Below are 14961 nucleotides of genomic sequence, written 5' to 3'. Positions count from 1 at the left end.
CCCCAGCACCGGGGGGGACAGGGAAGTGCCGGGGGGGGACCTGCTGGGCCTTGGGCAATGTGTGCCGCCTCACTCCCTGTGCTCGGCGGAGCCGTCGCGCTCGGCGAGCGGTTCGCCCTGCTATTTATACCCGCAGTCTTTCAGTATAAATGAAGCTATTTTAAAGGTCTTGGCCAGGTATAACTGGTTTAAACAAGGCTGGTAATGACTCAGAGGGCTATAAATGTCCATCAGAGTCCTCCGCAAAGCTCTCAGCCTGCTGAGGGGTTTGATCGCCTCGGCAAACAGACTCTCGTCACGATAAGGAATCCCATCGGGATCAGGCAGCGTGTGCGCCTGAGCGTCTGGCATCACCCATCCTGGCACTGCCTGGCTCTGGTGCCACCAGCAGGGACATCTGCAGCCAGGGGAGGGGACCGGGCTCAGGTCTGGAGATGGCTGCACCATCGAGCAGCTTTGGAACGGCGCGTCTCCACTGCAATGCGCCTTGCTCCCCATCTATTACCTGGCCCCACAGGTGGGCACCCACAGCTGTAAGGTTGATTGAGCTGTTCCTTGAAATATCTGGGGCTTCGCTGAAAGCGCAGGTACATCTGTGCCTCTGCAGGAGCTTGTGCTTCTGAGGCTCTGTGGGGACATGGGCCTGGCTGCCCCATTTCCCACCCCGGTCCTGCTGGGAAGCATCCTCTTGCTCTACCACCGCCTCCTCTGGGCTTGTGGTGCAACGCTGCTGGGGGGAGCAAACCAGCCCCATCTGATGGATGGAGGTAACCCCCAAGGCTGTAGGGACATGGCTGGGGCTGCGTTGCCCCCATTGAGTGATGGAAGCTGCTGTCTTCTCCTCATCTGCCTTCAGACGCCTCTGGGCTGGCTGGCCTCCAGCAGAAAGGGGTTTTGTTGAAAAATAACAGGGAGGTTTTGAAGCAGGGGCTTTTGGGAGGAGTATCCACATGCAATTTGTCTGTTTTCTTCTTGTAAAACCAAAGACATTTCAGTTTTCAGAAACTGATAATTAAACGTAAAAAAATATTTCCCTTACCAGAAGCCATGGCCTGACTGCTTTGGTCAGCCAGGTAAAACCTCCCCCGGGCTGCCCGCGCCGGCTGGGGCTCAGCTCATGAAACCAGCCCTGGCGGGGGTTTCCCGTGGGTGAGGACACCCTTTTTCTCTTCATTTCTGCCCAGCTCTGCAGAGCATGAAAATCAGCATCATCGGGCATCCTCCCCAGCACCCTCTTCTTCCTCTGCTCTCTGCAACGAGGGCTGCTGGCACCCTGGTTGTCCCTGGGAGGCCCCAGCTGCCGGGCTGAACGTGTTAACTTTGGCTTTTTACCACCACCCCTTTCTCCCCGCCATCACTCCAGATGCCTGCGCATCTTGTTTACCCAGCAAAATGTGCCGGTGTAGAAAATCAACGGGGGCACTGTCACGTGGGCCACGGTAAACAGCCAGCAGATGCATTATGTTGATTTTGTTCCAGAGCCTTTCCAGAAGGCACCGTCCTGCTGACGGGCTGCGCATGGGCACCACATCCCCCTGCCCACCCTGCCCAAGAAGCATCCTCGGGTGCCATTCGGCACCCCGGTGAGCCCGTCCTGCTCTCCTGCGCCCCATCCCCCAGGGACCCAGGTGGCTTTGTTTCCCCCAGGTGCACCCTTTGGGCATTTCCAGTGTTTTATTTGACCTTGTGGTGCTGGCCACTGATTGCAGCAACTCAGTACCTTCTGTGGCACGTTGAATAATTACGGTGTGGGGAGAAACATTAAAATAGCACCTGGGGTACCGAGCATGGCAAAAATAGCCACGCCAGCCGTGGATGGAGCGGCCGCTGCAGGTACGTGATGAGGCACGGCAGAGCTGCACTCAAGGGGAGGCTCCCTGTAAATGGCTTTTTGTTTGGAACCCAGGGAAAAAGAGTGCAGGAATTTGTGCATGTGAAGCACCCCTAAAAGGCTGAAGGTGGGGAGCAGGTGGGCTCGGCTTGGCTGATTTTAGTTCTGATGGTGCCCCACTAGGAGCACAGAGACCCTCCCACAGGAGCTGTACGGAAAAGCTTTTCCAGAAATTTTTCCCACTGCTTTCAGGGCCGTGTCAGGACCACGGGGAATTTGGGAGAAGGCACGTGGCCAGCACTCTGCGGTGCCTGCACAGCCTGGCAGCAGGGGATGTCGTTCCAGGATTACAGATGTTGGGTGCCTATCCTTGGGCTCTTGATAAGGTATTACCATTGCTAAAGTTTTGCATACTCCTGGCTCATCCTTTGTTGGACTTGTTAAAGCCTTGGAAAATATTTTCATGAATTAAGAAGCCCCATTAAATCTTGAATCTAATTAGGAGAGACTTGGCGGTGGAGTTCTTCAAATAGTTAAGTCAATATTGCACAGTGTAATTGTAGTAATTCCCCAGCGGTGCCGCAGCTGACGGCCTGTGTTATTGTGTAGGTAACTCCGCGCAGAGGGGGAAATCTCCCCCACCGCAGAATGTCACTTATTTAAATGGTTCCCATCTGAGTCCTTGAATGATCAAAGGATATCGGTTCCTGGCAGGGCCAGCAGAAATTACAGCACATCTCAGGGACCCTGCAAGCAACCACGGCAGCGGCATCCCGACACGCGGCACAGGAACAATGCTGACCTTGTGAGCGGGCTGCCTGAGCTCTGCTGCTCTCCAGCCTTGCCACAGGAGTGCCCAGAGGGCTTTGGCGAGGGGGCTCAGCCTCTCCCCAGCAGGTTTCCTCCCTGCGGAAACGGGGATGACGACGAGGAGCAGTTGTCTGCCCTGCCTGCTGGGGCAAGAGCTGCCCGGGGTGCTCCCAGCCCAGTTGGCCTTACAGAAGGCAACTCCCGGGGATCCCCTAGGGAAAAACTGGGAATAAACCAGTGAGGGTGGGAGCTGCAGATGCAACTCCTCGGCCGCAGCTCCCCTGTCCCCTTCCCTCTGACCCACTGCCTCCCACAGCTTCCTTGTGCACCTCGGCGCATCCACCTGCCTCGTCAAGGGCAGGCCTTGTTAAATCCTGGCCATAATTGTGGCCGCGATCTGCCGTGTGCCCTCCTTCTTCTTATTATTATTATAATGCCTCTCTTCTGTAGGGCAGCGACAGTTTCTGTCTCACAGGAGAGCAAGTTCCTCAATTAAAGAGAAAAAAAAAAAAGCCACCGCATTTATTGGGAAACAGCGGTGCAATTGGGAGAGTTCATTATATTGGATTAATTATGATCATTATCAGGAGAAGGGAGATAATTACCCTGTTTGTTGTCAAGAGTAAGGTAAGGGGGGGTATTTTTTGATTTATTTTTTTTTTATTTTCCAACACGCAGATCAGACCGGCAAGGCGATGCCGCTGGCAAAATGCCTTCACCCAGTGCCCGCGTGGCTGTGCCGGGAGAAGCAGCGGGGATGTGCTCGGCACCGCTGGCCTCACCGCGACCAGCGCGAGATGGAGGTGGCTGAGGCTGCGGCTGCTGCTGGCCAGGCTTGGCTGGCCTCCTGCCTCCAGGCAGGGAGCAATGGCTCCTCCAGCCATGGCTTCTAATGCAAATAAAAATCTAATTTCAAAATTAAATGTAAAATAAATATTACTTAAATATTAAAGAGAATAAGTCGTTTTTTTAAATGGTCGATGTGTTTCTCGGGAACCCGAGCAGACGTGTTTAAATAAGACACTGCTTAAATTTTTTCAATTTTTATCATCTTAGGTATTTTAAAAAACGTCTCTTATAAGGGAATAGTATACACCTTACTGCCTCTTTTCCTATTCTCTTAAGAGAGATTAATTTTAATGGGCAGCCCCAGGACAGTGGCATGGGAGGCTGCCCTTGTGAAAGGAGGGAAAGGGAGACGGAGGCTGCAGAGCATTCCAAGCCCTGCCGACCAGAAGGGGAAATTGCCCCTTGGAATGAGCAGCAGCGAGAGCCCTGGCTGTGCATCTGCCTTCTGCCACCCTCAGTTCCAAGGTGCCAGACTCGCTCGGAGAGTGCTAACATCCGTGCTGTGCTGCCGTGTGGGGTCGAGGCCCAGTGGGGGCTGCATTTGTTGGCACGGGGACACCCTCCTTACAGCTGCGTTCCTCCTCCCGTGGCGTTCACTGTGGAAAACACATCCGTGCGTCCTGTGCTTGGTGGCCAGCAGGAAAAAGTGATGCCAAGGCTGAGCACAGAACGCCCCGAACCACCCCAAATTAGCGGCAAGGGGGGAGCTCAGCGCACAGGGTCTCAGGAGCAACGCAGTTGGCCGTGGCCAGTACCCACCCGGCCAAATTTCCTCTCCCGTGACCCCAGAGGAACAAAAAGCTCTGTGGCATCATCTGGCTGTTTCAGACAACACCCAGGGGATACGCCGCTGCTTTTGGGCCCCACTGGCCACACGTCGAGGGAGCTGGGGCACAGCACGGAGCCGGCCCGCAGGCTGCAGGCGGGAAGGTGCCACCACGGAGGCGCGCCGGGACCGCCGGCCCCTGGCAGCCGCTGCCGTCGGGGGGACCCCCGGGGGCAGGCGGGGTGTTCCCCCACCCCCGGCCCTCCGGAATGGGGGACAGCAGGCGACAGGGGGCGCCCCGCCACCGCTTTTAGCTCGCGGGACAGCGGAACGGGCCCTTCCCGGCGGGGGCCCCGCCGCTCGCCCCCCCTTTTGGGGGCAAAGCCCCCTTTTCCTGGCGCGTCCCCGCATGTCCCCGCCCTGGGGGCAGCCCCATCGGGTCGCACCTTTCGTTTTCAGCCGCCCCCCAGATCCCCGAAGGCGGGCAGGCGGCGGGAGGAGGAGGGCTGCCCCTATCGCCGCGGCTATCGCGATAGGAAGGTGCCCTCCCGGGGCCGTTTTCGTTTGGAGCTGGCTCCGGAGGGTGTCGGGACACGGGGAAAAGTCCCCCGGGCCCCTCTTTAGGTGCCCCCGCTGGCTGTCGGGTCTGTGTTAATGTTTAAAAACTAGCGCCGGCTTCCGCCGGTCGATGCTTGGTTTTAATCCCGGGAGCAAAACTTAAACAAATAAATAAAGGGAAAGGTCGGCGCTGCCCGTTTTGCTTTGCAGGCAGGTAGGTATGGCTGGGGGACGTGAGAGCGAGCCCACGGCGGGCCCGCATCCCCGGGGGCAGGAAGGAGGCGGCGGCAGCCCCCTGCCCTCGGGGCGGGCAGAGCCGCGCTCGGAGGGGCAGCCGCAGGATGCCGCCGGGGGAGGCAGCGCCCCGCGGCTGGGAGGCGTTTGGCCAGCAGACGGTGGAGGGGAGCGCTCCGCTTCCTCTGCCTGGGAGGGAGGGCAGGAGAGAAGGAGGGAGGGAGGGCAGGACGGAGGGAGGGAGTCGCTCCGCCGCTCCCCGACGGCCGCATTCAGGCAGCCTCCGCCGGCGGGAGCGAGCGCGCCCGGCAGCGCGGCGATGGAGGGGCCGGGGGGCTTCCGAGGGGGCTGATTCCGCCCGTGAGGCCGGGGGGGCCGTCCGTCTGTCCGGCCGGGCTGCGGGGCGCTTCGGCTCCGCCCCGACGGCGCCCACCGGGACCCTGCAAGCGGCGCCGCGGGGACGGCGGCGAGGTCCCCGGCGGCCCCGACGGCTCCGGTCGCACTCCGCCGCCCGCCGCGCCCCCTCGGCCGCCCTCGCTGTTTGTTTTAGTTACGAAATTGCTGTAGGAACTCGGGCAGAGCCGCGGGAGGGGCCCCGCGGCCGAGCCGGAGCCGCAGCCGGAGCCGGAGCCGAGCGGCGGCTCCCGGAGCCCGGACCGATGGGGCAGCGCCGGGGCGCGGCCGGGCGGGTGGCGGCCTGAGCCCGCTCTCCGCCGAGCAGCCGCGGGGAGAGAAGGTGCGTGCGGCCGGGGGGCGGCTGCCCCCACCGGGGGGGGGGCCGGGGAACCCGCGCCCGTCGGGGCTGCGGGGCGTGGGGGGAGCGGCGGCCGTCGGGGGCGAGGGGCGGGGGGCGTCGGGGCCCCTGGGGAAGGGGGGGGTCGGCTCCGGCACAGCCCCCACCCCACCCCCGGGGAAGGGAGGCGGGGGGCTCAGGGAGCGGGGCCGGGGGTGCCGCCGGGGTGCGGAAGGTGCGCGGGGGGCCGCGGAGGAGCCGCTCCCGCCTAGGTGTGAGCTGATTATTCAAATGGGCAGCCGAGGACCTGGGGATTGGAGGCTCGCCCGGCCGCTCCGTGCTATATCACTCGAGCACCCACGTCACTGCAGCACTTGTCCTCCTCTTCCTCCTCCTCCTCTTCTTCCTCCCTCCTCCCTCCTCCTCCTCCTCCTCCGGCTCCTCCGTCGCCTCCGGGCGACTCTTCGCCGCCAAGCGCTGCGAAAACCCACCCAAGGAGCAAGCCGCGAAAATACCCCCGGCCCCAGCGCCGCTCCGTGCCCCCCCCCTTCCTCCCTCCCTCCTCTTCCTCCTCCTCCGGAGGCTCCGACGGAGGGAGCGCGGCGGGGAGGGCTGGCGACTTTTTTTTTTTTTTTTTTTTTTTTTTTTTTTTTTTGGGGTGGGGGGGGTGGGGGGGTTTGCTCTCCGTCGTCGTTTGTTGTGGCTGTTAAATTTTAAACTGCCATGCACTCCACTTCCAGTATGCTGGGAGCGGTGAAAATGGAAGGCCATGAGCACACGGACTGGAGCAACTACTACGGGGAGCCCGAGGTAAGGAGGGAGCCGAGGCTCCGCCGCCCCCCCGACCCGGCCCGGCCGCCCCCCTCCCCCGGGGGCACCCCGATTTTGTCACTAAATGTGGGGCAGGGCGGGGGGCGGCGGGGCCGGCCCCCCCCGGGGCCGAGCGGGGTGCGCGGCTGCCCGGGCGGCGTTTCGCGATTTTTCCTCCTCCCCCTCCCCTGCCCCCCCAGGTATTTTTCTCACTTCGTGCAGGGATGTCCCTTCCCCTCCCTCCAGCTCCCCGGCATGGGCCGGGCGGGCTCGCTGTGGCCACGTCTTTTTTAATATCTGTATTTTTGGTTTTCATTTTCAACAGCCCCCCCCTCACGCCCACCCTCCCGAGATTTAACCCTTTCCAGCCCTCTCCAGGGCTGCAGAGGCTCCCTGGCAGGCAGCGACCCGGGTTGGGGTGGGGGTGCCCCCGCACTGCTCCCCGTTTGGGGGGCTGCCCTCGTTCCTGGTGGGGCTGCGCACCCACCCCCTCCTGTCCCCCCCCCCAAACCTCCCTCCTCTCTCTTGCTTGCCTCCACAGAGCTACTCCTCAGTGAGCAACATGAACGCAGGGCTGGGCATGAACAGCATGAACACGTACATGACCATGTCGGCCATGAGCACCACAGCCAACATGACGGCTGCCACCTCCATGAACATGTCCTATGCCAACACGGGCATGAGCCCTTCACTCACTGGCATGTCCCCGGGTGCGGGGGCCATGCCCGGCATGGGTTCGGCCGGCGTGGCGGGGATGGGTGCCCACCTGAGCCCCAGCATGAGCCCGATGGGGGGCCAAGCAGGCTCCATGAACGCCCTGGCCCCCTACACCAACATGAACTCCATGAGCCCCATCTACGGGCAGTCCAACCTCAACCGCTCACGGGACCCCAAGACCTACCGGCGGAGCTACACGCACGCCAAGCCACCCTACTCCTACATCTCCCTCATCACCATGGCCATCCAGCAATCACCCAACAAGATGCTGACGCTGAGCGAGATCTACCAGTGGATCATGGACCTCTTCCCCTTCTACCGCCAGAACCAGCAGCGCTGGCAGAACAGCATCCGCCACTCGCTCTCCTTCAACGACTGCTTCCTCAAGGTGCCCCGCTCCCCGGACAAGCCGGGCAAAGGCTCCTTCTGGACTCTGCACCCTGATTCGGGCAACATGTTTGAGAACGGCTGCTACCTGCGCCGCCAGAAGCGCTTCAAGTGCGAGAAACAGCTGGCCGCCAAGGACAGCGGTGGGGCGGCTGGCGGGGCAGGTGGCGGGGGCAAGAAGGGGCCCGGGCAGCCACCGAGCCAGACCCTGGGGGAAGGCAGCTCCTCGGGTGGCTCCGAGGGCTCAGCTGGCGCCGAATCCCCCGCCAGCGCCTCGCCGTGCCAGGACCACAAGCGCGCCCTGGCTGACCTGAAGGGCACGGCGGGGCTGAGCCCTGGGGAGCCGGCGGCATCGCCAGCGCAGCACCTCCTGGCCCCCCCGCACGCTGGCCTGCCCCACGACGCCCACCTCAAGCCCGAGCACCACTACGCCTTCAACCACCCCTTCTCCATCAACAACCTGATGTCCTCCTCCGAGCAGCAGCACCACCACCCGCACCACCACCACCACCACCACCACAAAATGGACCTCAAGGCCTATGAGCAGGTGATGCACTACTCAGGCTACGCCTCGCCCATGCCCGGCAGCCTGGCCATGGGGCCCGTAACGAACAAAAATGGCTTAGAGTCCTCCCCTTTAGCCGGAGAGACTTCTTACTACCAAGGTGTGTATTCCCGGCCCATCATGAACTCCTCCTAAAGGGCCGAGGGGAAAGCTCCCCTGGTGAGGGGGGAAAGACCCCACACCCCCGCGCAGTCCCCTAGCAGAGCGATGGACTATGAACGCTGTTGAGCACGGTACATATACATATATCTATCTATCTATTTTTATTTTGTTTCCTTGGCTCCAGATGTTTGCATCCATTCGGGAAACAGCAGGCATGTCTCGCAAGCACCTCAGCCTGCGCTGAGGGCAGGCACGCTGGTCCTCCCCCCCCAGCCCAAAACCACCCATGCCTGGGGGGCTGCGATTCCCGTGTTTTGCCTTGTGGGGTGGTTTGTTTCAGTGGGGAGGGGCGGGTTGGGGGTGCGGGGAGGGGAGAGGGGGGTTTCTGTTGGGGCTGTTTTTTTTTTTCGTTGTTGTCGTTGCAAGGAGGTATAAATATATCTATTTTTTTTTTGTGTGGAAGTGACGGAAAAAAAAATACCAAGCAGACAAACAACAAAACGAAACCCTCCTTCAGTGTGAAACCCACGCTAGTTTTGAATTCAAGGACCAAAAGTCTTGTAACGTTGTAAAAAGGGGGAAAAAGGGGAGGGAAAAAAAAAGAAAAAAAAAAAAAAGAAAAACATTAAAAAAAAAAGTCAGGATAGATCGTTGTAATTGAAACAAACGCTTGATGTTACCGGGAGAGTAAACTACTTGGATCTGATTAATTTATCGTTTCTGTATGCTTTATTTATGGCTTATAAATGTGTATTCTGGTAGCGACTAGCCAGATTTTCACAGAACTATATTAAAGTGTTATTGGCGGTTTTTTTTCCCGTGCATCTCTGTTCCACCGGGACTCGCCCGTCTCCCCAAGCCGCCACGGAGCCGCGGCCCGACGGGGCCCCCTCTGCCCGGCCGAGCGACCCCGACGGCGCGGCGCTGCCGCCCGCTTCCTCTCTTCCCCGGCGCGCTCGGAGGGGCTCGGCCGACGCGGGGACAGCCCGGGGGGGGCGAGGGGGTAAGCGGGGAAAGCAGCGGGGCACGGCACGGCACGGGACGGCACGGCACGGGACACTAATGGCAACCACCGGGGGTACCCGGCCGGCGCTCGGTGCGCCCTCGGGGGGCAAAACCGACAGCGGGGTGTGCGAAATGGCAAAGTGATGGTAACCGGGGGGACGGGGCGAGAAAGGGGTTGCAGGGGCGGAAAGCGGGGAAGCGGCGGAACGAGCGGAGCGGCGCCGGGGAGGGGGTGGCTCGGCTTCGGGGAGCGCGGCCGTGCAGCGGGGAGCTCCCCCCGTTACCCCCCAGCGCCCCCGGCCGCCCGGAGCCTTCCCGGACCCTCGGCCGGTGGCACCCGTCGGGGGCCGTTTTCCTTTATTTCCCCGCTCCCTGCCCGTTTTCCCAACCACTTGTTGTTTTTCCCACGCGTTTACGGCGCTCCTAGATGTTGCTTTCCGAAATAACATTCAAATCCTTCTTAAAATTCCGCATTGTCCGCGGGAAGAGAAAAGGGGACGAGGAGTCGGGGGGGATGAAGGGGGGGGGGGGAAGGGTAAAAAAAAAAAAAAAAAAAAAAAAAGCCTCCCCAAAACAAAACAGGGATCCAGCCAGAAATCTGTCCGTCTCTATACGGGAAGGACACACACGTTGTGAAGCAGGCATGCAATGTGTTTCATTAGCACATAAAAGGCTCCCGCGGGGAAGGAGCACGGGCGCGGGGGTGACGCCGCTTTGGGGACGCGGCGCTGCCGCTGCCGCCCGGCCCCAAAGCGGGCACCGAACCGGGCACCCGCAGCCCGCCCCAGAAGCACGCCCTTTCCTTGGGTTCGCTTTGGGTTGCTTTGCTTTGGTGTCGTGTCTGTTGTTTTGTTTTGTTTTGGTGTCTTTTTTTTTTTTTTTTTTGGTGGTGTTTTTCAAACTCTCATCCTTTTTAATTTTTTTTTGGTTTTCCTTTTTAAATTTCCCTTCCTCCGGCCTGGTGCACGCTGAAACGCAAGGATGGGAGGCTCGAGGGAGAGGAGGCAAAAGGAAAAAACGGGCCCGGCTATACATTATTTCTTTTTCTTCACACACCCTTGCTCTTTTTCTCCCCCCTTTCCCGCCCCCACGAGTCCGCACGACTCGCCCGCCCCCAGTCTTCCTGCAAGTGCATTCTGCTCCTGCCGGTTTAAGCAACCGTGATCTGTGAATAAACAAAGTCAGTAAACAAAAAAAAAAAAAAAAAAAAAAAAAAAAAAAGGGGGGGGGGGGAAATCTAGATCCAAATTCCAGGAGGGTAAACTTTCAACACCACGTCATACTTCAGCAAATTTACACAGATATTATATTGCGTCCCTTTCCTTCCCCCCCTCTCCTTTTGAGCCATTGTGCTTAACTGAATTTTATAAAGCTGATCGATATCTTGGTAAAATATTCATTTTTAAACTAGCGGGCAGCGAAATCTTTGCTTTGTGCTAAAGTCAACAGTAGCACAGTTTCAGCTCAAATAAATGCAGGGATGCTTCCAGCTCCCGCAGAGCCGGGCGCGGCGCAGCGGCTCGTCCTGCGGCCGGGGCGCAGGTAGGTGACAGCCGCCGCTCTTTCTCCTTCTCCTCCTTCCCCTGCGCCCCGGCTCCGCTCCGTTTCCCTACCTCCCTGCGCCTCCCGAGGCCGCCGGGCGAGCGGGGCCGGGGCCGGGGCCGCTGGCGGTGCGCGGGGTCCCGGCCCCGAGCTCAGGAGCGGGGCAAGGCCGGGGCGGGGAGGGGGGGCTCAGCGGGGCCGGGGGGCCCGGGGCGCTGGGGCTCCGTCGGGGGAGGATGGAGGGGGCCGGGGATGCTCCGGACGAGGCTCCCAGCGCCTCGCCGCTCTCCCGCTGGCCGCGCGCTTTCGTATTTTCTCTCTCTCTCTTTTTTTTTTTTCTTGCCCCCCCCCCCCCTTTTTTTTTTTTTTTTTTTTTTTTTTTTTTTGCTCGTTTTTCCGTTGTCCTCCCCGGCCCCGTGGCACTCCTTTGTTCCCCGCAGCCGGACATTTCGCCCGTGGCCGTGGCACGGGGAAGCGCCGCTGCCGGTGCCGCAGCGACACCGGGGGGGCTCCCCCTTCCCTGCCCACCCACAGCCCCTCGGTGTGGACGCAGGGGGAAAGGGGAACGGGCGTTCAAGCGGGGCCGGCGGCCCTGCCCTGCGTGCCCCGCTGGCACGGACACGGACACGGGTGGCATTGCCCACGCGGGGGCTCGGGGAGGGGACCTTGTGCCGGGAGCGGTGTGTCCGCGGTGTGTGCGCTCCCGTGTCCCGCAGCTGCACGGCGGCTGATAGGCTCTCAATAATTCATAGCAGCGCGGCCGGCTCATAATGCCGCGCCAATTACTTGTCATTAACCGTGTCCCCACGCGGGGAGGGCGCCGCGCGTGGGGAGGGCCCGGCCGGGCCCCGGCACAGCCCCGCACACCCGGCCCGCGGCGGCTCCCGGCGCCCCGGTACCGGCTCTGGGGCTCGCCCCCGCCCTGGTGCCGCCGCCTTCGGCTACTTTTTATTTTTGTAGCTTTGATTTGATGATTTCATTTTTTTTTTTTTTTAATTTTTATTTTTTTTTGCCCGTTGCTGCCCCCGAGCATCCCCGTCTGGCGTTTCCCCGGCTGACAGCCCCTCGGCAGGGGCACAGCGTTAGAGCTCGCTCCCGTGCATCATTCCCCTCGCACCGATTTTAGGATTATCACCATCAGCATCCTCATTACTCGGGGAGAGCGGGCGGCGGCCGGCCACGCTTGGCGGGGGGACGGAGAGCCCCGGGAGGAGGAGGAATAGCGGAGGTGAACTTCCCCGGGCACGGTCTGCGCCGGGGAGGGAGCTCCGGGGGGGCTGCGGGTCCCGCCGCCGCCCGAACCGGAGCGCTGGGCTCGCCCCGTGCCCGCGGGCGGGGGAAGCCGGGCGAGTTTGGCCGCCCAGAGCCGCGACCCCAGGCCAAAAAGCAGCCCCCAGCCGGCCGGCCGCGCTGGTTAAGGCATTTATTTTTTCCTGACTTCCCCTGCGGTGGCGGGGGAAGGCACTTCTTTAATTGTTCGGGCCCCTAATGACATGCAGAGATGGCTCAAAAGACAGCGGACATCAAAGCACAAAGAAGATGATGGCACATCCAGGCTAGGGCAGGGCAGCCACGCTTCCAGCCGGGGAAGGACGACGGCGGCTGCCCAAAATCCCAGCGCTTCTCCTCCCGCCGGGGAAGCGGCTCGGGCACACCGGGCTGTGGTCCCAAAGCCGCCGGCAGGATTGTATGCAAAACGCGTTTATTGACCGTCCTAAAAAAAAAAAAACGGACAACTCGGGGGTGAGATGAGTCTAATTATTGCTGGTTCTAAAAAGAGCTGGAACACCCAAGTAGGGCTTAACTCGTCTCCTGGGAAACTGATGGAGACCTATTTTACAAGCTGTAATTCTGCTTTAGACTATTGCAGGCTAAAGGCAGTTCACACTATCCTCTTTCTTCTAGAAATAGTCCTAATCCTATATTTCGGCCGGGTAAAGTCCGCTTCTGCTCCGCACTAGATTAATCCAGAAACCACATAAAACCAGGTAGGGAAGAGGATGGAAAAGGGGAGGAGAAAAATCTTTCAAAGTTTGTTACCTCTGCCCTGACTAACCTTCAAAAGAGTAAATATTAAAGGATGATGCAGAGTCTACCGGCTCCTTATTTACGGGACAGCTTCGCCGCCAATAGAGCTAAAAACGGGGCTTTGGGGCTGGCGGCTGTCAGGAGGAGAGCATTTTGGTTTTATTTTTTGCTCTCTCGCTGTGGTCGTTTTTCAGGTCGGGCTCCCTCGGCGGCGAGAGAAATATTTTTCCTCTCTTCTCCCGACGGAGCCGGGGGGAGGAGGGGATCCGGGGAGGGCTCGATGAATTTGTTAGTTATTTATTTTTACTGGGGGACGAAAACAACGAGGACGACAAGGGAACAGCTTGGGCTGTGCCGAGTCCGAGCGCAGATTTTTGCGCAGCGGTGATTTTTGTCCCAGCTGCAATTCGGGGCGCTCCTTGCCCCGGGGGCCGCACGCCCCCAGCCCCAATTTGCTGCTGGAGCGCCTGGCAGTGGGCTCAGAGGCGGCTGTGCCGAGGGGAGGGCGAGGGACAGAGGGTGGCAAGCCGCAGCCCCCCCGGGGAGCCGAGGCTCAGCCCCTAACACGGAGGGGAGGTTTCTGCCCGCCGTGGGGGGGAGACCCCCGCGTCCTGCCCTTGCGGCCCCGGGGCTTCAGGGGCACGGCGCTGCGGAACCCCTGCTCTAGGGGACCGGGAGGAAAGGCCGGGGCGTTTGGGGGAGTGGAGTTGGGGGGGGGGAGACAGAGTCCAGAGGGGCACAAAAGGCGCCCCGAAGTGCCGGGGCAGAAGAGTGCGCATCGGGTCCGCTCCGCCCGTGGGGAGGGAAAGAACCGCACCGAGCGTGGGGCGCGGGTTTGGGAGCTCTGGGCGAAGGGATGGGGAGAGGCGGAGGGGCGAAAGGAGGGAGGGAGGGGTGTGGAGAAGGCTGGCAGGACGGACAGACGGACGGATGGACAGGGGCTCGTTCAGCGGCCCCGGCGGGGCAAACGAAAGCGGCTCCCGGAGAGGTCGGAGGGACCGGGGGGGGGCAGCCCGCCGGGCCGCTATGTTTGCAGGTGCAGCCGAGCGTGAAATTGAATGTAAAAAAAAAATAATAATAAAAGGAAAAATAATAACAATAAAAAAAAAAATAAAAGAAGTTTTTAAAAACGCAAATGAGTCGGGGACGGCCGGGCAGACGGGTCCCGCAGCGCCCGAGCCCGGCTCGTCGCTTGCCCACGCGTGACCGTGGGGCTGTGCCACGGGGCGGGGGAGCGGGCAGGGAGCTGCCACCCTCGGCTGCCACCCTCGTGGGACCGGCCGGGGCCAGCGCTCGCTGCGAGCCGAGGGGCAGCGCCTCTGCCCTGCGCTCCGCCGGCGGCTCCTTTCTTTCCCTTTCTTTTTCGCGCTTTCCTTTCATTTCCTTCTCTTTCTCTCCTTTCATTTTCTTTTCCTTTCTTTCTCTTTCTTTCCCCTTTTCCCTTTTCTTTTTGTTTCGTTTCCTCTCTTTCATTTTCTTTTCCTTTATCTCTTTTTTTTCCATTTTCTTTCCTTACTTTCCTTTTTTCCCCCTCTCACTCATTTCCTTTCTCCTCTCTTCTTTGCCTTCGTTACCGCCTTTTCTCTTTTTTCCCCCCTTTTTTCCCCTTTTCTCCTTTTAATTTTTTTTTCCCCTTTTACCCCATTTTCCCCTTCCCCCCTTTTTTTTCCTTTCCTCGAGGGCAGGCGCAGGGCAGCTGGCCGAGCCGCACCGCCACGGGGATGGGCACCGGACCGGGACCCTCACGCTGCCCCCTCCTGCCAGGGGCCGGGCCTTAAGCCCTCCTGCTTTTCCCCAGGCTCCTTACAGACCAGGGGGGCAGAAAAGCCTTCGATGTACTTTTTATTTGCTGCAGGCAGCGCAGATTTCTGCAGCCAGAGCCTTGCTGCTGCCAGATCGTTGCCAGCGCCCACACTCCGTGGCCGGAGCAAGGTGCGCACCCCCGGCTCCCTGCAGGTCTCCGACCCCACAGTCACACAAGCAGTCCAAAAAACGAGCCTCCTCCCTCCGCGGCTGGACAGCAG

At 60.4% G+C, this 14961-nt stretch overlaps 1 protein-coding gene and 1 long non-coding RNA gene across 4 annotated transcripts in view; both read left to right on the top strand.

Moving 5' to 3' along the window:
* Positions 1-4816: 4816 nt before the first annotated feature.
* FOXA2 (forkhead box A2) lies at positions 4817-9175 on the top strand. 3 transcript variants are annotated; one of them, XM_027453180.3, is made up of 3 exons: positions 4817-5028; positions 6522-6591; positions 7133-9175. In XM_027453180.3, the coding sequence occupies exons 2-3, from the start codon at positions 6523-6525 to the stop codon at positions 8393-8395; spliced, it is 1332 nt and encodes a 443-aa protein (XP_027308981.1). In that variant the 5' UTR covers positions 4817-5028; position 6522; the 3' UTR covers positions 8396-9175. The 3 variants fall into 3 exon arrangements, with proteins under 3 accessions (XP_027308981.1, XP_027308980.1, XP_027308979.1); XM_027453179.3 differs by lacking the exon at positions 4817-5028 and adding an exon at positions 5284-5784; XM_027453178.3 differs by lacking the exon at positions 4817-5028 and having other exon boundaries at positions 6505-6591.
* A 1505-nt stretch (positions 9176-10680) lies between these two features.
* Positions 10681-14961, top strand: part of LOC140002074 (uncharacterized) — a 4588-nt gene continuing 307 nt past the window's right edge. The window contains exons 1-2 of the long non-coding RNA XR_011807921.1: positions 10681-10909; positions 14793-14961. The exon at positions 14793-14961 is cut by the window's right edge and continues 307 nt beyond it. This is a non-coding gene — a long non-coding RNA (uncharacterized lncRNA). The remainder of the gene's footprint in view (positions 10910-14792) is intronic.

This window comes from Anas platyrhynchos, chromosome 3, assembly GCF_047663525.1.
Source record: "Anas platyrhynchos isolate ZD024472 breed Pekin duck chromosome 3, IASCAAS_PekinDuck_T2T, whole genome shotgun sequence".
In the NCBI taxonomy this organism is placed as follows: Eukaryota; Metazoa; Chordata; class Aves; order Anseriformes; family Anatidae; genus Anas; species Anas platyrhynchos.
This window is presented reverse-complemented; position numbering and strand designations above follow the sequence as displayed.